Source organism: Rhinatrema bivittatum, chromosome 6 (genome assembly GCF_901001135.1).
Source record: "Rhinatrema bivittatum chromosome 6, aRhiBiv1.1, whole genome shotgun sequence".
NCBI lineage: Eukaryota > Metazoa > Chordata > Amphibia > Gymnophiona > Rhinatrematidae > Rhinatrema > Rhinatrema bivittatum.
Window position 1 is genome coordinate 171,483,935 of NC_042620.1, and position 23,645 is coordinate 171,507,579.

General features: G+C 45.1%; 1 protein-coding gene across 4 annotated transcripts in view; it reads left to right on the forward strand.

Annotated features, from left to right (window-relative positions):
- KANSL1L (KAT8 regulatory NSL complex subunit 1 like) overlaps positions 1-23,645 on the forward strand; it is a 268,720-nt gene that overhangs the window by 128,665 nt on the left and 116,410 nt on the right. For all 4 annotated transcript variants that reach the window (XM_029606147.1, XM_029606146.1, XM_029606144.1 and 1 more), the window contains one exon: positions 9,684-9,808. In XM_029606147.1, coding sequence (XP_029462007.1) covers positions 9,684-9,808 — 125 coding nt within the window. The remainder of the gene's footprint in view (positions 1-9,683; positions 9,809-23,645) is intronic.

Consider the following 23,645-nt stretch of genomic DNA (forward strand, 5'->3'; position numbering starts at 1 on the left):
TGCAGTTAAATGGTGATGGTCTTGGGGTCTGATTTACTAAGGCTGTTCTCCCATTCTGTATCTATGGGAAAAATACTTAGTAAATAAGGCCATTAGTGAGGTAAGCTAATTTTTCGACGACTTACCCATTTTTATGCATTTTCCTCTGAACTATTTGTGTAGGTGTGCAGCTATGGAGCTCGAAGGAGGTTGCAATAAATTTTTTGTCCCAGTTATTACACAGCATGGCCAATATCAAGGATTTATAAAAAGATGTGGTGTAATTGATCATTTTACCATTGTTATGTAGACAAGCAGGGCAAAATTTGCCATACAAGTGGGTAACTTCATCAGATGTTGCCATCACAGAATATGCTCTCCATGAGCTCAGAAAGGCCTAAAAGATTTTCTGAGCATGCACATATATTCCATGTAACCACCACTGTATATGTCCCCTCAGTCAAAAATGTTCTGCCTGAGGATGCTTTTTTGCCCTCCCTGCTACTACAGTTTTTTGACAGTCTTTTGAACTCGTGTTTTTATTTATTTTTTAAACAATTTTTCCTTTCTCTTTTATTCTTTTTATTAACTGTTAACAGATCAGTTTCAGTGGAGAGACCATAACCTAAAGAAAAGTAACTCAGTCTTCTAGGCGCTGAAATCACACTTTTCCCATTCTGAGCACTTTATCAGCTATGTTGCTTAAATATTTGGCATCATCTGAAACTGCACTTGGAAATCCATCATCATTGAGTTCCCCATCAAAGATCTGCATCGGTAGCATCTGGGTCTGTGCCAAAGTGTTCACATCATCAACATCCAGATCTGTGCCCGAAGCACTTGGCACAGTCTCCTTAACATATATCTGAACAAAAGAGATCAGTACATCCAGATTTTGATTACTCATCCAAAATCTTTGGTGCTAAAGGATGTTTAGTACCAGAATCAGATATATCTTCCATAACTCTTCCATTGGCTAATAGGCATCCCTTTATTTATTTTAAACAGATGATGTGACTATTCATTACCAATGAAATGAAAAACATACCAAGGACAACTCTTGTATCTTCCCATTTGGATCCTATTTTACAAAGATTGGCTTCTCAAATTGAATCTATCTATTGAATCTCCTCCATACAAAATCTTCTGGAACTTTGCAGGGAAAAGTCTCAAGCTTCAATTTCATCTAAAGATAAGCCTCCTCATTGAGTCTTCACTGATAATTTAAGATTATCTTTTCAGTACAGTCTATTGAAAATTCACCAAACCTGTATAAGAACCATATCCTTATTCAATAAGAAGCACTAATCCATCAGAGGGTATGTTGTATATAGCTTTCTTATAGAAAATGTCACAAACATGTCCTCTTCTTTACGGGAAAAGATTGAACCATTGGAGGTTTTCCTGAGAGGCCTTAAATTTATTAAGACTCTTAAATACTTTTAATTAACAGCGGGTGTGTATGGAAGACATCTTTCTTAAACTTACCTGTAGCCTCAGACCATGGTACAGGCACTGACTCGGCGTCTATGAGCAGTGCTGATTGAACCCAGTTTTTTTTTCCCCTAAAATGCCCCACTCTGGCAGGAAAAGAAGAGCCAGAGAACGGGCTTTACCTCAGCAATCAACTTCGGTTGTTCTGTGTCCGATGGATGCTTACTTTCGCCGGGAAGGACGTACTCCGTCTCTTGGCTCGCTGGAGATTTACCCAGAAGCAGTTGAACCGGGTCACCTCCCTGAGCATTCCATCTCATTTTCGCCGGGGGAATGGCTTGCCCCCTCTAACCCTGCTGAGGCCTGCGCAAAAGCCCAGCAGTCGGAGGGAGCGTCAGCTCGAGATCTTCAAGACGCTGTAAAGACTCCTGCTGAGGCTGAAGCGGCGCAGACCTTGTTGGAATCCGTGGAGGTTCAAATCAGGGCGGGGGACTCTTCTGCCAATGATATTGGAGGTCAAGGTGATGCAAGGAATTTAATTTCCTCATTATACCAACCTGTGGAGCTGGTAAGACCTTCTGTTGTGACTATCGATGCATTATGGGATGCTATACAGGTGCTTAATAAGAAGATTACTAGCCAGATTAACCCTCTGTTTACTTCTATGGGGAAGTTGGAAGTACGTATGAAAACAGTAGAAGAGGATATAAATAATATTAAAGTGGACTATGTTTCACTAAAGAATGATTTGGGAAAGGTGACTGATCTACAGCAAAATAATATCAAGGAAAATGTCATAATGCCTCTGTATCGCTCCATGGTGAGACCCCACCTTGAATACTGTGTACAATTCTGGTTGCCGCATCTAAAAAAAGATATAATTGCGATGGAGAAGGTATAGAGAAGGGCGACCAAAATGATAAGGGGAATGGAACAGCTCCCCTATGAGGAAAGACTTAAAGAGGTTAGGACTTTTCAGGATGGAGAAGAGTCGGCTGAGGGGGGATATGATAGAGATGTTTAAAATCATGAGAGGTCTAGAACGGGTAGATGTGAATCTGTTATTTACTCTTTCAGATAATGGAAAGACTAGGGGGCACTCCATGAAGTTAGCATGTGGCACATTTAAAACTAATCGGAGAAAGTTCTTCTTCCCTCAACGCACAATTAAACTCTGGAATTTGTTGCCAGAGGACATGGTTAGTTCAGTTAGTATAGCTTTGTTTAAAAAAGGATTGGATAAGTTCTTGGAGGAGAAGACCATTACCTGCTATTAATTAAGTTGACTTAGAAAATAGTCACTGCTATTACTAGCAACGGTAACATGAAATAGACTTACGGGCGGATTTTAAATACCCTGCTCGCGTAAATCCGGGCGGATTTACGCGAGCAGGGCTCTCGCTCGCTGGCGCGCCTATTTTGCATAGGCCATCGGCGTGCGCAGAGCCCCGGGACGCGCGTAAGTCCCGGGGCTTTTTTAAGGGGGCGTGTCGGGGGCGTCGCCAAATGACGCGGCATTAGGGGGGCGGGCCCGGGTGCGTGGTTTCGGCCCGGAGGCGTTCCGGGGGCGTGACCGCACCCTCCGGAACAGCCCCTGGGTTGGGTCTTGGTGCGCCAGCAGCCTGCTGGCGCGCGCGGATGTACGTCTGCCTCCGGCAGGCGTAAATCCATGGATAAAGGTTGGGGGGGGGGGGTTAGATAGGGCCGGGGGGGTGGGTTAGGGAGGGGAAGGTGAGGGGAGGGCGAAAGAAAGTTCCCTCCGAGGCCACCCCGATTTCGGAGCTGCCTCGGAGGGAACGGAGGCAGGCTGCGCGGCTTGGCGTGCGCAGGCTGCCCAAAATCGGCAGCCTTGCGCGCGCCGATCCCGGATTTTATAAGATACGCGCGGCTACACGCGTATCTTATAAAATCCAGTGTACTTTTGTTTGCGCCTGGTGCGCGAACAAAAGTACGCGATCGCGCTATTTTAAAAAATCTACCCCTTAGTTTTTGGGTACTTGCCAGGTTCTTGTGGCCTGGATTGGCCACTGTTGGAGACAGGATGCTGGGCTTGATGGACCCTTGGTCTGACCCAGTATGGCATGTTCTTATGTTCTTAAAATTACTTGCTTACTACTCGTTTGGAAAATCTTGAGAATCAGCTTAGGAATAAAAATCTTCGATTCATTAATTTTCCTAGAGATCCTATTATGGCACCTAAGGAAATGTGGAAGAAGTACTTGCTTGAGATCTTGAAGATACCTGAAAATGCTTTCCCACTCATTTCCAGAATTTACTATGTTCCACCTTTTAAGAAGGTTTCTAAGGATTCGAGTGGTGTTCTAACAATTTCTCCTATTGCAAAATCACAATTAAATGTTACCGCTCTTTTGGAAATGTCCCAAAAGGATCTGGTTACCCCAGTAACTCTAGTTGTTTCTTTTTTAATGGAATCCGACAAAGACTGGATTTTTAAGATGGTCTTTCGTCACAGGATGGATCTTTTTTTGAATATGAAAGTGCAGGTTTTTCCTGATATTTCTAAGCAATCCCAAAAAAGGAGGAAGCAATTTTTGATCCTTAAGCCTAAGGTTTTGGAAATAGGAACATATTTTATTTTAAAATTTCCCTATAAATGCGTCATAAAATATCTAAATGCTTCCTATGTATTTTTTTAACCATTTCAGTTGTCAACCTTCTTGTCTAGTAAGATAACTTCTGTATCTGTTTCATCGCCTTTGACCAATTAATCATCATAGACAGAATGTAGTCTGTTCAGATATAGTCCTCACTCACCAGTCACTTACTTTAATTAGATATTTATTAGCATTGCCTTAAAATTGTGGTATTGATATCCCCATAATTGAGAACTATAGTAGTGACTAAGTGCGCTTTATATGTTTGTACTATTTCTATTTTTTATTATGGTATTATTTTTTCTTAATATGAAGAATGTTTGTTCATCACTTATTTCTGTCTCAAGTGTATCTCCTTGAATTATGTTTGAAATCGCAATAAATTAAAAATTTAAAAAAAAAACTTACCTGTAGCCAAGAAGATAGATTTCAAATATAAAGTTCAAAATTGGTCCAGGATATGAGAGTCCAACTTACAAATCAAAAATATGTTCAAATGTGGGTAAAGAGCCTAGATTACTGGACAATATAGGCAAAAAAATATTTCCAATCCTGTTTGCTACAAAGCAGAATTTCATTGTAGTAATTTAAAATGATATTATGTCTTTATAATCTTATACATAAGATGAAGGAAATTTCAGAAGATTTGTCTTCTGACTTACAACAGAAGTTAACACCTCTTCTAAATGAAGCAGATGAATGTTCAAAGCATCTTATGAAGTTTATATATGATGCATTTGATATTTCTTCAAGATCATCTGCTTTAAATATAGGAACAAGAAGGCTAGTAAGATTCAAATCATCAGGAGTAAGGGAAGACTTTCACAACATGTTAAGACACATATTCAGGAGAAAATCTGTTTGGAGAAAGTCAATATCTTTAAAGAACACTATTCAGCTTTAAAAACATAACCAACACCCACTTCTGATCCTATTCCTTATTAGAAATGATACCAGCCTCAATTCTACAAAAAATATTACTACTCTGGAAAAGATACTATCTCTGCTTACAGAGACTGTGTTCTTCACAACAGGAGTCTCATTCTCAAACTAGATCACATCCAAGAGAGAAAACCCAGCAGTAAGTACAAAAATCATCTGAGTTTTTGACTACAAAGGATTCAAGGTACTTGCTCCCTCAAAAGCTTTTCAAGTTGGGGGGAATGGCTTCACTTTTTCCATATCCAAAGGGCATTTTATCATAACAGATTGTTAGGTTCTCAATATAATTTAAAAAGGTTATCGTCTGAATTTCCAGACTTCCTACTCCATTCCTATGTCACAGCATACAACTCTGGACCAACTTCAAATATTAAAGAATGAAATGCAGTCCTTACTACTAGCTCATTTGATAGAATCAGAAAAAAGAAAGAGGTTTTACCCCAGAGATTTTCTGATTCACAAAAACTCCTGAATCTAAAAAAGATGAACAAATTTTTAAAGAAAGAAAAGTTCAAAATGAGCTCTCGCAGTACAGTACTTCTTCATCTGGAAATTAACTGCTAGTTAACCACATTGGATTTAAATGATATTTACACACCTTTTCCCATTCACACTGGTTACAAGAAATATCTCTGGTTCTCAGAAGCAGAAGATCACTTCCAATATCACATTCTCCCATTGGATTTCTCTGCAGCTTAAAGAGTTTTCATAAAATGCATGGCAGTAGTAGCAGCTCATGCCAGAAAGAATAATATCTTAGTGTTTCCATTCTCTGGAGCTGACAATTATAAAAAGAAAAAAAAGGCAATCTTCAACACTGAGTTTGTCAGCACTGAGGAGAGGCAAGAGGCTGTTTGGCTGTTCTGCTCGGGGAATATGTGCATTTGGAGGGCGTGTTTTGAGCTATTTGAAGGCTTTCTTGCTGTGCGACTTTGGTAGGAAGTGGTGGGCCCGTTTATGGACAAATCTGAGCACAGTTGCTTCTGTGGAGCCTGTGACTGCAAGCACGGGAGGGTCACAGAGAGGCAGTCAGAGGAACCTCTTAGCAAAGATTCAAATTCTGCTCGGTTTAAAATTACTGCCAAGGGAGAATAAAGGATAACATACCCTTTTTATGTGCTGGGCTTTACAAAGTCCCTTCAGGGACTGGGAACCCTCTCAGCAGGCCTGGCCTTATGATTTCATCAGTACCTGGAAAAGAAATACTGCTACACCACAAGTTCTACCATCTGATGGAGGCAGAGTATCCTGACTTGTTCCTGTGCTGCACCACCTCTAAGCAGTGGCAATAATGTCACTATAGGGGTCATAACCCACTTGTCTTGACTGGACTAGTAAAGGAGATTGAAATGGAAGGCATGTATTCTGTGAACCAACTTGTTCATCCTTTGGAGAGGTTGATAGGCTTTTCTTTCTTGTGTATCAAGATAGGCTCCTATAAACTCCAATTGTGGTGTTGCAAATGAGATGGAAGTTTTCATAATTCAGTAGGAACTCCAGAGAGAGAATAATTTGCATTGTAAAAGTTGTATGCTGAATAACCTTTGAGGATCTGCTTGATATTAGCCAATTGTCTCAGAATGGAAATGCCCACATTATGAAGGCTTATTTGACTTAATTCCTCTTATTACTAATTTTGTGTTGATATCTCTCATTAAAAAATGTATTTGGGAATACCTTTTTTGATGATATATATCGTATTGGCTTCCAGCGAATACTTTTTTTTTTAGATCATCAGCTGAAACATCATTATGATTTAATTCAAAACCTACTTGTTCCCACTTCTCCTTGAATTGGTTCAGATCAGCCTTAGACCTAACTTTCTTAAGCTGCATACCCTATCTTACTTTAGATGCTAAAACTAACACTTTACCTCTAATGGCACAATGATCTGATCATAGAATGGCGATATCCCTAAATTAGAGGGTTTTTGGTGAGCATACAAATGTTCTGGATACAGAATTAAGTCCAAAGTCTGGTCTAGATCAGTGGTTCTCAACCTTTTTTCGGCCGGGACACACCTAACAGATGGTTCTCACATGCGTGAACATATGACCGTCACGGGGCTATATGTAAACATACACTCTGCATTCACGGGAACCCCCTTGACCCCTAACAATGGATGCAGAGCAGAACTAGGGCATTACCCATAGAATTCACCATGCAAAAAAAAGATATTCTGGTTCTGATGACATCTCAGTAAAAGCAAAGCAAACTCCCTTTACTACCAGGCACAATAGCCCTCCTTATGAAAAGTTAATAATTTACCACTAATGCATGTCCTATTGAGAAAACACAACAAATAATATTGATGCATGCTAGTAAAATACCTCACCTCGCGCACACACACAGAACCTACCTTCACCAAGTACATAAAGACCATACATTATAAATATGGAGACAAACTGGAATGGAAAACCAAAAAAAGCCACTGTGCAATGCAGTGCAAACCTGGAGAAATATAGCACCTAACACAGTCCCAGGATCTGCAATAATGCACAGAAACCAATCTGCACAAAGTTACACCTGCATTATGGAACACATAACAACCCTATCTATGAAAAGGCAACACTACAAATATTAAATCAGGTCCTAAAAACTAATACACCTCCTATTAGGAAAACAGAACAAGCCAAGCTGCTATAGATCCCCATACAGAGATAACTGTAAAACTATATTAATAAATGTTTCAAAACAGCTGATGAACAGAATAACGTCAAACAATTAAAAGTCATAAAAATTGTCCAAATATCAATAAAATATTTCAAAACAGCAGACACATCACATATTACTCAATAATTAAAATGGCAGTCAATCAAGAAAAATAAACTTAAAATGCCACCTTTACTTACCCTCTCCAGCAACTCTCCTACTCCTTTCCCTTGAAAGCACTTACCAGGAGCAGCAGTGGGTGCTGAAGCTCTGGCCACACACACACACACACACCCCTATGACCAGTCTCTCTCTCTCTCTCTCTCTCTCTCTCTCACACACACACACCCCTACGACAGTCTCTCTCTCTCATACACACACACCCCTATGACCAGTCTCTCTCTCTCTCTCTCACACACACACACCCCAGTCACCTCCCTGCCCAGTCTCTCTCTCTCACACACACACCCCAGTCACCTCTCTGCCCAGTCTCTCTCTCTCTCTCTCACACACACCCCAGTCACCTCCCTGCCCAGTCTCTCTCTCTCTCTCTCACACACACCCCAGTCACCTCCCTGCCCAGTCTCTCTCTCTCACACACACACCCCAGTCACCTCCCTGCCCAGTCTCTCTCTCTCACACACACACACCCCAGTCACCTCCCTGCCCAGTCTCTCTCTCTCACACACACACACCCCAGTCACCTCCCTGCCCACTCTCTCTCTCTCACACACTTTGCTTAGAGCCCCAATGCTGTGTTCCCCTTTAATTTCGAAGTGGCAGATTTCCCAGTGCTGCCGCTGCCTTCTCAGCCGCACTGAAGCAGCAAACATTTATTTTATATAAATATGCCACAGAACTCAAGCCTTTCTTCTGGCTGTCGGGATATCCCTAGACTCCTGTGGCCCCCCCATCTGCCTGCTTTTACAGCCGCTGGGAGCTCCAATTGCCCCATCTGTAATCAGCATGTCTGAGTGCCACTTTTACTTCAAACGCGGTTCTTCTGTGCTCACTGTTGCCTTGGGTGGGGGGTGGGGGGAAGAATCCCCAGAGCAACCGACCTCTTCGTGCTTGCGACTCACTGTCCTTTGGGGAATCCGTACTCTATGGCGGTTCCTGGCGTGGCTGGCCTCTTTTCTTTGTAGCTCGCCACTGTGTTTAATTTCAGTGCTTCCAGCCCGTGGCGGCCACAGGGTCAGGCTTCTTCGCCGCCACGGGCCTGGACACTGCCACTCCTCCCAGCCCCCCTCAAATCACCCCACCCCCGGGCTATGAGATGCCCCCCTTCTTCCTGCCCCACCGGCCAATCAGAGGCTTCCTCCTACCACTGGCAGGAAGAAGGGAGGAGGCTTCCAATTGGCCGCGCGGGGGGGGGGGGGGGGGGGCAGGAAGAAGGGAGGAGGTTTCCAATTGGCCTGCGGGGGGGGCAGGAAGAAGGGAGGAGGTTTCCCATTGGCCCGCGGGGGCAGGAAAAAGGTAAAGGGAAGTATAACGGGCTGTGGGATACTGGGAGCCGCGACACATTGGTGTGTCGCGACACACTGGTTGAGAAGCGCTAGTGTAGATGGTGGGTGAGACTAGTAACCACCTGTCTCATACCTAATATAGCCATTAAGTCTAAAAACTGCTGAGTTAAAACAGAAGGTGTATTTATTTGCACGTTAAAATCTCCAATTAAAATATTATCATGGCTTGTTAGTAAACAAACAATCAAAAAATTGCAATCTTCTCTCCAATTTTAGGGCAGAAGGAGCATATATTAAACAAAACTGAAAGTTTGAAGTCTTTATCAGTATTGCATCCACCCCTTCACACATAACCATCTGAAACTTTTGACCTAATAATTTGGGTTTATAAAATGCTAACAGAGAAATGAGCTAAATGGATGAGATTTATCGTATTAAGCAGTTTATAGGAATTTTCACAGTGCATCCTTATTCATTGCCCTTATAGTCTAGGGAGTGTAATTGTAAAAGTTATGTACCAGCAGTTTCTAAATTCTATTTTTGTCTGTTTTCAGAAGAGACAGTTGCTCATTTTATCTTGCCTTTTTTTTCACAGCAGAAGAAAGTGACAGATATGAAACTTGTTTCGCCTTTCAGAATACATCTTGCTCCCAAAATAATTCATCTACTGCGTCAGATGCTACTATTGTAGCTAGATCATCCCAGAAACCCTCAGCACAGGTAAACAAAAAATCTAATTCAAGCTCTTTAGAGAAAAATAGGTAGCGTAACTGCTGATAAGTGTGCAGGGATAGTATAAGCCTTTTGAATCCAGTTATTTTTTCTAGGAATTATAAATAGAAGTGTATCAAATTGCAATTACAAACATCTCTGTACTGATTCTCTACAACATGTCAGTTTATTTGAGCAAATTAAAGCTCAATAAAAAGTTAATACTAATGCCTAAAAGATCATTTACATCCAGCCTCTAGCCTTTTGATTAGCACGTTGTGAATGTAGATAGATGCAGGTTACAATCCTAGCTCAAGATTCCTGTTCCTGGGATAAATTGGAATGGCAACATCACTGAAGGTGAATTTAGCCCTGGGACCAGGGCTGAGCGCATAATGTTTCTATAGAGGCACGAAGTGATCAGTTTACATTAAATAATTATTTCTCCAATGAGAAGTAGGATAATGCAGCTACACACATGTACAATATTATCCAGTGGTACCAACATGGACAGCCTTTCTAGAAGGCCATGGAAAAGCCTACAGAGATTTTCCAGGCATGCGCAGAATTTCCTGCTTAGCTGCCACCTCATGGGGGCCCTCTCAGTTCATTTGTAGCCTAGAGGGGAGCTGCTTATTCTGCGACAGAACCAGACATGGCAACAGCCACTGCAGTGTTCCAAAACCCAGGAAGACCTGGGGGTTTCTGCTGCTGCCAGATCCCTACTAGGAAGAGAGATCATAAATATTACTTGCTGGGGGAAAAGAAGTGGTGAGGTTGGGGGAGGGGAATGGGAAAAGAGGCCAGAGAGAATGAGGATGGGGAAGGGATAATAAAGTCAAAAAAAGTGTTTAAAAAATGTTAAATAAGCAAAGCAAAACATGAGAAAATAAAAAAAAAAGATGTATAAACTAAGAAAAAAATACAAATAGGAAAATAAAAATGAGTGAAAATGGTAAAAAGAAAATGTTGGGTAGGGTGGTGTTACTATTTTAGTTTGATAAGGAATAATTCATAGACACCAATTTAATAATAATTTTTAATAAGCAGATTGGTAAGATTTGATTTGCTATATCCTTTTTAATGTTTCTTTAATTTATCCCAGGACAAGCAGGATGCTAGTCCTCACATATGGGTGACATCGGTAATGGAGCCCTATGTACGGAAAAACTTCTTTAAAAGTTTCCATGAAACTTTTGAATGGCACCGGAGTGCCTACTGAGCATGCCCAGCATGCCATGATATTCCCTGCCACAGGGGTCTCCCTTCAGTCTTCTTTTTTCCGCGAAGCAATTAGCATCGCGGGCTATTGGAGTCCTGAGGTGATTTTCACCTACTTCAAAAGTTTAGAAAATTTCAGAAAAAATTACTTCCACCGCAGGGGTTTCCCTAAGTATCATCAGCGGTAACTTTTTCCGTTTTTGGTTTCCGGCCGGGACCGATATTTTTAGGTCATCGCCGTCGACGGCTGTCTGGCGCCATGGCCTCCGGGTTTAAAAAATGCCCGAACTGTATGCGGACGATGTCTGTCACCGATCCGCATTTTGAATGTGTTCTTTGCCTAGGCAAAGACCACAATATTCCAACTTGTAAATCCTGTGCAGCGATGACTTCCAAGGGTCGTCGTCTCAGAGCAGAAAAAATGGAACAACTGTTCAATATACAGTTGCTTCCAAGGGCCTCAACTTCAGGGCAGTCATCGCCTGCAGGATCAGTCCGACAAGCTCTCCTGACAAAGACTCGTCCGGAGGCGGGAGATGCCTCAACGCCATCCCCTTCACTGTCATCGAAGGCATCGACTTCAGGTAGCGAGAAACAAAAAGAGAAACATCGCCACCGGCATCGAAGACACCTAGCACCGATGACCGGGGACCCATCGTCAGGTACGGCCTCACCCGCGAAGAAACCCCGGACGGGAGCGGAGGCTTCGAGGCCTACAGACCCAGGGCGATCCCCACCAATATCGGTGCCGGGCTCCGTACCTCCTCAGGGCTCTGAGGAGGTATCGGCATCGCCAACACCGCCTCCCTCCATAGCTGCTCTGATATCACCAGCTATGCGAGTGGAACTTGACACGTTTTTACGTCAAGCGGTGCAACAGGCTCTGGGCGATGCGATTCCGCCTCAGCCATCGACACCTCCATAGATACCGAGCCCGATGCCGAGGGAGCCATCAACATCGGTTCCGCGGGCACCGACTATGCCATTGGAACCGGTCCCGATGACTACTCCGGTATCCTCACCGGTGCCACCGGTTCCTACACCGATGCCAAAAGAAGATGTGTCGATCCTCCATCCGGTCCTCTCCAAATTGGACACACTCCTGAATATTTTGTCCAATAAAGTACCAGAGGAACCCGTTCCAGGTCCATCTGGCATACCGAGACCTCCAAGGCCTCGTTCTCCACTTCTGCCATCAGGGCCTAAGGAGCCACTTACTCATCACACTCCACGAGAGGTGCCTGTGGACACCAGTTATGAATATTCTTTGGATGAAGACATCTTTTCAGAACCATCTCCACCAGATGACCACAGGAAGTCACCTCCTGAGGACCTCTCCTTCACAAATTTCATTAAAGATATGGCTGAAACCATCCCCTTTCCCATACAAACGGAGGTGGATGCAAGGCAAAAAACCTTGGAGGTCCTGCAGTTCGTGGACCCTCCTAAAGAAATGCTGGCAGTCCCTGTCCATGAAGTTTTCCAGGAACTGCAATACAGAATTTGGGAGCATCCAGGATCTGTGTCGGCAGTAAACAAGAGAGCAGAGGCAACTTACTTGGTGCAGCCTATCCCAGGATTTCAAAAAACCCAGTTGCCTCACCAGTCAGTTGTCGTTGAATCCGCCCAAAAGAAGGCGAAAAGACTAAAGTCCCATTCCTCTGTACCACCTGGGAAAGAGAGTAGGTTTCTGGACAACCTTGGACGAAAAATATTTCAAGGTTCTATGCTGGTGTCTAAGATCTCATCTTACCAATTATATATGAACCAGTACCAAAGGAACCTTTGGAAACAGGTTCAAGAAATGTCTCTCTCTCTTCCCGAACAGTATCAGGAACCTTTCAACAATATTATTCACAAAGACCTTGAATCAGGGAAACATGAGGTCAGAGCCACCTATGACTGTTTCGAGACTGCGGCAAGACTTTCAGCATCTGGTATAGCTGCAAGGAGGTGGGCATGGCTCAAGGCCTCTGATCTGCGCCCAGAGGTACAGGAACATTTATCAGATCTGCCTTGCTTGGGGGATAACCTTTTTGGAGAGAAGGTAAAAGAAGCTGTGGCAACCATGAAGGACCACACAGAAACACTAAAGCAGTTATCTTCACTACCACAAGATACTCAGCCTTCTGCAAGGAAGCTTCCAAGGCGGGACACTAGACGGCCTTATTACCGTCCACGTCGTTATTACCCCCCAGCAAGTAGGCCCAGAACTGGCCGGCCATCTCAACGCCAACAGCCTAGACAAAGGCCTGCAAGGGCTCAACCTCCACCACAAACTGCCACTACATCTGGTTTTTGAAAAGCCCCAGAGAGCAGCAGCCAGATCAACCCATTCCCAAATATGCCAGTAGGGGGTCGAATAAAATACTTCCACAGCATTTGGACCTCCATCACCACCGACCAGTGGGTGTTATCCATCATAGCCCACGGTTACAAACTGGATTTTCTTACTGTTCCAAGAGAAAACCCACCACTTCCATCTTGGACAATAAATCAACATTCCATAATTCTTCAAACAGAATTATCCACCCTTCTGAAAGCCAGGGCCATAGAACCAGTTCCTGGACCTCAAAAGGGCAGAGGATTCTACTCCAGATATTTCCTCATTCCAAAGAAAACAGGAGGCCTTCGTCCCATTCTAGACCTCAGAAATCTCAACAAATTTCTCAAAAAAGAAAAATTCAGGATGGTGTCCTTAGGCACCATTCTACCTCTTCTTCAAAGGGGAGATTGGCTCTGCTCTCTGGATCTTCAAGATGCCTACGCTCACATCCCCATCTTTCCTCCTCATCGCCAGTACCTGCGATTTCGGGTAATGGATCAACACTTTCAATACAAAGTGCTGCCATTCGGCCTTGCAACAGCACCAAGAGTATTCACAAAGTGCATGGCTGCAGCAGTGGCACTCCTCCACAAACAAAGAGTGCACGTGTTCCCTTACCTGGACGACTGGCTTATCAAGAGTCAATCAAAAGAAGGAGCTCTCACTTCTCTCAAGCTCACTATCCATGTGTTTCACTCCTTGGGATTTCTCATCAACTATCAGAAATCCCATCTGTCACCAACTCATCTTATACAGTTCATAGGTGCAGAGCTAAACACTGCGATAGCAACAGCTTTTCTTCCAAGAGACCGTGCTCAAACACTTGTCCTTTTGACTCACAATCTTCGCAACCAATTCCAGGTAACAGCTCACCAGTGCCTCATTCTTCTAGGGCACATGGCTTCTACAGTTCACGTAACTCCCATGGCCAGATTGACCATGCGACTACTGCAATGGACACTCAAAGCTCAGTGGATACAAGCCACTCAACCAATGTCCACTCCTATTCACATAACACCAGAGCTCAGATCTGCGCTCCTCTGGTGGACATCAATGAACAACCTGCTCAAAGGCCTACCTTTCCAGCAACCAGTTCCACAAGTGACTTTGACTACAGATGCATCCACCTTAGGGTGGGGAGCACACATTGGTCATCTAAAGACACAGGGCAAGTGGACAAAGCTCGAAGCTTCTTTTCAAATAAACTTCCTGGAGCTTCGAGCTATACGCTATGCGCTACGGGGCGGATTTTCAGAGCCCTGCTCGCCTAAATCCGCCCAAAACCGGGCGGATTTAGGCGAGCAGAGCCCTGCGCGCCGGTGAGCCTATTTTACATAGGCCTACCGGCGCGCGCAGAGCCCCGGGACTCGCGTAAGTCCCGGGGTTCGCCGAGGGGGGCGTGTCAGGGGCGGGCCCGGTCGTTGCGGCGTTTCGGGGGCGTGTCGGCAGCGTTTTGGGGGCGGGTACGGGGGCGTGGCGACGGCCCGGGGGCGTGGCCGCGCCCTCCGTACCCGCCCCCAGGTCGCGGCCCGGCGCGCAGGAGGCCCGCTCGCGCGCGGGGATTTACTTCTCCCTCCGGGAGGCATAAATCCCCGGAGAAAGGTAAGGGGGCGGTGTAGACAGGGCCGGGCGGGTGGGTTAGGTAGAGGAAGGGAGGGGAAGGTGAGGGGAGGGCGTTAGAGGATTCCCTCCAAGGCCGCTCCGATTTCGGAGCGGCCTTGGAGGGAACGGGGGTAGGCTGTGCGGCTCGGCGCGCGCCGGCTATACAAAATCGATAGCCTTGCGCGCGCAGATCCAGGTTTTTAGCAGATACGCGCGGCTCCGCGCGTATCTACTAAAATCCAGCGTACTTTTGTTTGCGCCTGGAGCGCAAACAAAAGTAGGCCTATTCGCGGAGTCTGAAAATCCGCCCCTACATGCGTTCAAGGACTGCCTTTCACACAAGACTGTTCTGATCCAAACGGACAACACAGTAGCCATGTGGTACATCAACAAACAAGGGGGGACAGGTTCCTACCTCCTTTGTCAAGAAGCAGCACAGATTTGGGACTGGGCCCTGACACACTCAATTCTTCTACGGGCCACTTATCTAGCAGGCATCCACAACATCATAGCAGATCGCCTCAGTCGTCAGTTCCAACCGCACGAATGGTCCTTGGATCCAGCAATAGCATCCAAGATCTTCCAACGCTGGGGTCAACCGACAATAGATCTCTTTGCATCCCAGCTCAACTACAAAGTGAACAATTACTGCTCTCTCCTCTGGCAGCAGAACAACCTACCAAAGGACGCATTTGCTCGCCATTGGAATTCAGGCCTGTTATACGCGTATCCACCGATACCACTCATAACCAAAACACTAGTGAAACTACAACAGGACAAGGGGACTATGATACTCATAGCCCCATATCGGCCTCGACAGGTATGGTTCCCCACACTGCTAGATCTCTCAGTCAGGGATCCAATTCGCCTGGGAGTAGCTCCCAATCTCATAACTCAGGAACAGGGTCAGTTGCGCCATCCCAACCTTCAATCCCTGTCCCTGACAGCATGGATGTTGAAAGCTTGATCTTACAACCTCTCAACCTTCCAACCTCTAAATCTCAAGTACTTATAGCTGCACGTAAACCTTCCACTAGAAAGAATTATTCCTATAAATGGAAACGGTTTACATTGTGGTGCACTCAGAAAGATTTAGATCCTTTCACTTGCCCCACTACCTCGCTACTAGATTACCTTTACCATCTCTCAGACTCTGGTCTTAAGACATCATCGGTAAGGGTACACTTAAGTGCAATCTCAGCTTACCATAACAAGCTGGGAGATGCATCTATCTCCACACAGCCTCTCGTCAGTAAATTCATGAGAGGCCTAACTCACATTAAACCTCCAGTTCATTCCCCAAGCATACAATGGGACCTGAACGTAGTATTAACTAGACTTATGCGTTCTCCATTTGAACCCATAAATACCTGTGACCTTAAATACCTTACTTGGAAAACGGTTTTCCTTATAGCCATTACATCAGCTAGAAGGGTCAGTGAACTACAAGCTCTAGTCACATACGAACCCTTTACAAAGTTCCTACATGACAGAGTAGTACTCCGTACTCATCCAAAATTCCTTCCTAAGATTGTTACGGAATTTCACTTGAACCAATCAATAGTTTTACCAACATTTTTTCCTAGGCCTCATTCCCATCAGGGTGAAAGAGCCTTACACACTTTGGACTGTAAGCGTACGTTATCCTTTTATTTAAACTGTACAACAGCCCAAAGGAAATCCAGTCAGCTGTTTGTTTCCTATGATCCCAACAAACCAGGTAAAGCAGTGGGTAAGCATATTCTGTCAAACTGGCTAGCAGATTGCATACAAATTTGTTATGAGAAAGCAGGCCTTACTCTTCCAGGGCGAGTAAAAGCACACTCAGTCAGAGCCATGTCAACTTCAGTAGCACACCTTCGCTCTGTACCTATCCTGGACATTTGTAAAGCAGCAACGTGGAGTTCTCTTCACACTTTTGCAGCTCACTACTGTTTAGACAAAGAAGGAAGACAAGATTCAGCCTATGGACAATCCGTCTTAAAGAACTTGTTTCCAGTGTAATCCCAACTCCTTCTACATCCAACCTGCTGTGATCTTCGGCTGATTCATTTCAACAACAATACTTCACTGTTGCTTCACTACCAAATGACTCAGCCTCTAGCTTGCTAATCACCCATATGTGAGGACTAGCATCCTGCTTGTCCTGGGATAAAGCAAAATTGCTTACCTTGTAATAGATGTTATCCCAGGACAGCAGGATGTAGTCCTCACGAAACCCACCCGCCACCCGTGGAGTTGGGTCCGATACGTTTTATTATCCCAGGACAAGCAGGATGCTAGTCCTCACATATGGGTGACATCAGTAATGGAGCCCTATGTACGGAAAACTTCTGTAAAAGTTTCTATGAAACTTTTGACTGGCACCAGTGTGCCTACTGAGCATGCCCAGCATGCTATGATATTCCCTGCCACAGGGGTCTCCCTTTAGTCTTCTTTTTTCCGCGAAGCAGTTAGCCTCGCGGTTATTAGGAGTCCTGTGGGATTCTCCACAATTTTCCTCACGGAAAACTTTCAAAAAAACTTCAACCGCAAAGGGTCTCCCTTAGTTTAGTCATCGCGGTGAGTTTTTACCGTTCTCGCGGTTCCGTTCCGTTTTTTGGTTAAAAACATTTTTACCTGAGTCTTAGGCCGTCGACGGCTGTCCGGCCACAAAATGGCTACAGGTTTTAAAAAATGCCCAAAATGCGCGAGAAATATGTCTATCACAGACCCACACCAGGACTGTGTACTTTGCCTTGGTGAGGGTCATGAGGTAAAAAATTGTCCCTTATGCGCTACGATGACCTCGAAAGGTCGACGTCTACGGCTGGACAAAATGGAGCAGCTATTCAAGATTCAACTAGTTACTGCTCCATCTGCTTCCAAACAATCGTCTCCGGCTGGATCGATTAGAAAAGTAGTATTGAAAAAACGTCACTCAGGTGAGTCGGGAGACGCTCCATTTTCCTCCCCCTCACCATCGTCCAAGGCCTCAACATCGGGCAGTGAGAAAGCCCGCGAAAAAGACAAACATCACCATCGGCATCGTAGGCCGCATACGGCATCACCTACCCCGATAGCCGGTGAGCCATCGACAGATGACGGGGCACCGTCCAAGAAACCCCGGCTCAAAGGTAAGGCTTCCGAGCCATCGACAAGGCGATCCTCGCCGATTCCGGCGGAAGGAACCGTACCTCCTCAGGGCTCTGAGGTTGTACTGATGTCGCCACCACCGCCTCCCCCCATGGGTGCTCTGTTCACACCATCCATGCGGGCGGAACTTGACGTTTATATACGCCAAGCGGTTCAGGATGCCTTTGTGGAAGCGATGCCACGACCGACTACTCCTCTCCTGCCATCGACACCGGCCTTCATACCATCGCTGATTCCATCGCCAGTACACGCGATGCCGATGCCGAGGAAATCACAATCAACGATGCCGTCGGTTCCAGGACTGGTACCATCCAGGGCGCAACCAGCGGTACCTTTGATGTCGATGCCCCAGATTCCATCGTTGCCAATGCGGCCATCGACCTCGATGGCACAGCCGGTACCATCTCATGATACGTCCATTTTTCAACCTCTGATGGAAAAATTGGACTCACTTATATACGCTTTTTCCTCTGCACCTCAACATCCAGGTTCTGATCTCCATCAGGAACCGTTACCAGGCCCCTCAGGTGTCATACCACCCATCAGGCCACAAACACCACTCTCTGACACTCCTTTTAAGCCTTCTAGGCCTATAGAACATCCTCTGGACTCTAGTGACTCAGAATATTCATCAGGGGAAGATATCCTCTCTGAGCCCTCACCACCAGAGGATAGAAGAAAATCACCACCGGAGGATCTTTCCTTCTCGAATTTTATAAAGGAAATGTCTGAAACAATTCCCTTCTCCCTCCTTTCAGAGATAGACAGCAGACAAAAAACTTTGGAAGTTCTCCAATTCGTAGATCCTCCTAAGGAAATTCTTGCCATTCCAGTCCATGAGGTCCTACAAGAATTGATGTACAGAATGTGGGAGCACCCTGGATCTGTGGCAGCGGTCAATAAGCGTGCTGATGCCACTTATCTGGTACAGCCCATCCCAGGGTTTCAAAAAACACAATTACCGCATCAGTCAGTGGTGGTCGAGTCGGCCCAAAAGAAGGCCAAGAGGTTAAAACAGCATGCCTCTACACCTCCTGGTAAGGATAACCGGTTCCTGGACAATCTAGGAAGAAAAATATTCCAAGCTGCCATGCTGGTATCTAGAATAAATTCTTACCAGCTCTTTATGAATCAGTACCAGCGAGACCTGTGGAAACAGGTAGAAACACTGTCACACCAGTTACCTGACCAATTTCAGGACGGATTACTAAAACTCGTGCACAAAGGCCTGGAGGCGGGTAAACACGAGGTTCGAGCAACATATGATTCCTTTGAAACAGCCTCCCGACTGTCAGCGTCAGGAATCACAGCCAGAAGATGGGCCTGGTTGAAATCATCGGAGCTGAGACCAGAGGTACAAGAGCGCTTGGCAGACTTGCCCTGCCTTGGAGAAAACCTCTTTGGGGATAAAGTTAAAGAGGCGGTGGCGACAATTAAGGATCACACTGAGACCCTTAAACAACTATCTCAGCTGCCGCAAGAAGTACACCAACCTTCTAGGAGGCTTCCAAGAAGAGAACCAAGGAAACCATATTACCGCCCTAGGCGGTATTATCCCCCAGCAGCCAGACCCAGACAGCAAAGGCCTACTCAAAGGTCACAACCTCGCCAGAGACCTGCCAGACCTCAACAGCCTCCACCTGCAGCGTCCACGTCTGGATTTTGAAATCCAACCAGAGAGCATGAGTCATTCCAAAAACCCTTGCCCACAATTACCTGTCGGAGGCCGAATTTCTCATTTCCATCAAAATTGGAACTCCATCACGACAGATCAATGGGTACTCTCAATTGTATCTCAAGGGTACCACTTGGATTTCCTCACTGTACCAAACGACAATCCTCCTATCCCATCTTGGACAGTGTCTTATCATTACACAATTCTACAAGTAGAATTATCCACCCTACTGACTGCCAAGGCCATAGAAAAAGTTCCCAGGCCTCAGTGGGGCAGAGGATTCTACTCCCGATATTTCCTCATTCCAAAGAAAACCGGGGGCCTACGCCCAATCCTAGATCTCAGAAATCTCAACAAATTTCTAAAGAAAGAAAAATTCAGGATGGTGTCATTAGGCACCATGCTACCTCTTCTTCAAAAAGGAGATTGGCTCTGCTCTCTGGATCTTCAAGACGCTTATGCTCACATTCCCATTTTTCCTCCTCATCGACAGTACCTGCGATTTCTGGTGGAAGGTCAGCACTTCCAATATCGAGTACTGCCTTTCGGCCTAGCCTCAGCACCTCGAGTGTTCACAAAGTGTCTTGCAGTAGCGGTGGCACATCTTCACAAGCAAAGAGTACATGTGTTTCCCTACTTGGACGATTGGCTAATCAGAAGTCAAACACAAAACGGTGCTCTCACTTCTCTCCATCTCACAATGCAGTTACTTCACTCCTTGGGGTTTCTCATCAACTACGAGAAATCCCATCTCACACCATCTCACCAGTTACAGTTCATAGGTGCAGATCTCAATACTATCACAGCAAAAGCTTTTCTTCCAAGAGACCGTGCTCAGGCACTCGTCCTCTTAGCACAATCAGTTCGCAATCAATCTCGAGTTACAGCTCATCAGTGCCTCACCCTACTCGGACACATGGCCTCAACAGTTCATGTAACTCCCATGGCCAGACTGACCATGCGCCTACCGCAATGGACACTCAAATCTCAATGGATTCAAGCCATTCAACCATTGTCCACTCCCATTCGTATCACACCAGATCTAAGATCATCTCTTCTCTGGTGGACATCCGTAATCAACTTGCTCAAAGGCCTGCCTTTTCAGCAACCAGTTCCACAAGTGACTTTAACAACAGATGCATCCACCTTAGGGTGGGGTGCGCACATTGCTCACTTAAAGACGCAAGGCACGTGGACAAAACAAGAAGCCTCTTTTCAAATAAACTTCCTGGAGCTTCGAGCTATACGCTATGCTCTACATGCGTTCAAGGACTGCCTTTCACACAAAACTGTTCTGATCCAAACGGACAACACAGTAGCCATGTGGTACATCAACAAGCAGGGTGGTACGGGCTCGTACCTCCTTTGCCAGGAAGCAGCTCAAATATGGGACTGGGCCCTAGCACACTCAATTCTACTACGGGCCACCTACCTAGCAGGCATCCACAACACAGTAGCGGATCGCCTCAGCCGCCACTTTCAACCACACGAGTGGTCCCTCGACCCAGCGATAGCAACCAAGATATTTCAACGCTGGGGTCAACCAACAATAGATCTCTTTGCGTCGCATCTGAACTACAAAGTGAACAATTACTGCTCTTTCCTCTTCCGGCAGAACAACTTACCAAAGGACGCGTTTGCTCGCCATTGGAACTCAGGCCTGTTATACGCGTATCCACCAATACCGCTCATAACCAAAACATTAGTAAAGCTACAACAGGACAAGGGGTCCATGATACTCATAGCCCCATATTGGCCTCGACAAGTATGGTTCCCCACACTGCTAGATCTCTCAGTCAGGGATCCAATTCGCCTGGGAGTAGCTCCCACTCTCATAACTCAGGAACGGGGACAGTTGCGCCATCCCAACCTTCAATCCCTGTCCCTGACAGCATGGATGTTGAAAGCTTGATCTTGCAACCATTCAACCTTTCAACTAATATATCTCAGGTACTAATAGCTGCACGTAAACCTTCCACTAGAAAGAATTATTCCTACAAATGGAAAAGGTTTACTTTATGGTGCACTCAGAAAGATTTAGATCCTTTCACTTGCCCCACTACCACGCTACTAGATTACCTTTACCATCTCTCAGACTCTGGTCTTAAGACGTCATCTGTAAGGGTACACTTAAGTGCAATCTCAGCTTATCATAACAAGCTAGGTGATGCGCCTCTCTCCACACAGCCTCTCGTCAGTAAATTCATGAGAGGCCTAACTCACATTAAACCTCCAATTCATTCCCCAAGCATTCAATGGGACCTGAACGTAGTATTAACTAGGCTCATGCGTTCCCCATTTGAACCCATAAATACCTGTGACCTTAAGTACCTAACTTGGAAAACGGTCTTTCTTATAGCCATTACATCAGCTAGAAGGGTCAGTGAATTACAAGCACTAGTCACATACGAACCTTTTACAAAGTTCCTACATGACAGGGTAGTCCTCCGGACACATCCAAAGTTCCTTCCTAAGGTTGTCACGGAATTTCATTTGAACCAATCCATAGTTTTACCAACATTCTTTCCTAGGCCTCATTCCCATCAAGGTGAACGAGCCTTACACACTTTGGACTGTAAGCGTGCGTTATCCTTCTATTTAAACCGCACTACAGCCCAAAGAAAATCCAGTCAGCTGTTTGTATCCTATGATCCAAACAAACCAGGTAAAGCAGTGGGTAAGCATACTCTGTCAAACTGGCTTGCAGATTGCATTCAATTTTGTTATGGAAAAGCAGGCCTTACTCTTCAAGGGCGAGTAAAAGCACATTCAGTCAGAGCAATGTCAACCTCAGTAGCACACCTTCGCTCTGTACCTATTCTGGACATTTGTAAAGCAGCAACCTGGAGTTCTCTTCACACTTTTGCAGCTCACTACTGTCTAGACAAAGAAGGAAGACAAGATTCAGCCTATGGACAATCTGTCTTAAAGAACTTGTTTCCAGTATAATCCCAACTCCTTCTACGTCCATCCTGCTGTGATCTTCGGCTGATTCATTCCATCAACAATACTTCACTGTTGCTACATGACAAATTGACTCAGCCTCTAGCTTGCTAATCACCCATATGTGAGGACTAGCATCCTGCTTGTCCTGGGATAAAGCAAAATTGCTTACCTTGTAATAGGTGTTATCCCAGGACAGCAGGATGTAGTCCTCACGAAACCCACCCGCCACCCCGCGGAGTTGGGTCCGATACGTTTTATTATTTTATTTTTGGCTAACGCTATTGCTACAAACCAAGACTAAAGGGAGACCCCTGTGGCAGGGAATATCATAGCATGCTGGGCATGCTCAGTAGGCACACTGGTGCCAGTCAAAAGTTTCATAGAAACTTTTACAGAAGTTTTCCGTACATAGGGCTCCATTACTGATGTCACCCATATGTGAGGACTACATCCTGCTGTCCTGGGATAACACCTATTACAAGGTAAGCAATTTTGCTTTATTTTATTTTTGCTAACGCTTATTGCTACAAAACAAGACTGAAGGGAGACCCCTGTGGCAGGGAATATCATGGCATGCTGGGCATGCTCAGTAGGCACTCCGGTGCCATTCAAAAGTTTCATGGAAACTTTTAAAGAAGTTTTTGCTCCATTACCGATGTCACCCATATGTGAGGACTACATCCTGCTGTCCTGGGATAACACCTATTACAAGGTAAGCAATTTTGCTATACACTTAGAATATACAATAAAGTATATAATTCCTTATCCTATTATCTTTCTCTCTTGGGATCAGTTTCAGAGAAATAAGGTATAAATGCAGAGTATACTTCCAGATTCTTATACTTAATTAATATTGTATCAAATACTTACAATATAAGTTGTAGCTGGCCAGGCTATTTATACTCACAGTGGGGAGGTTGACACTGTGATACAGGATGATG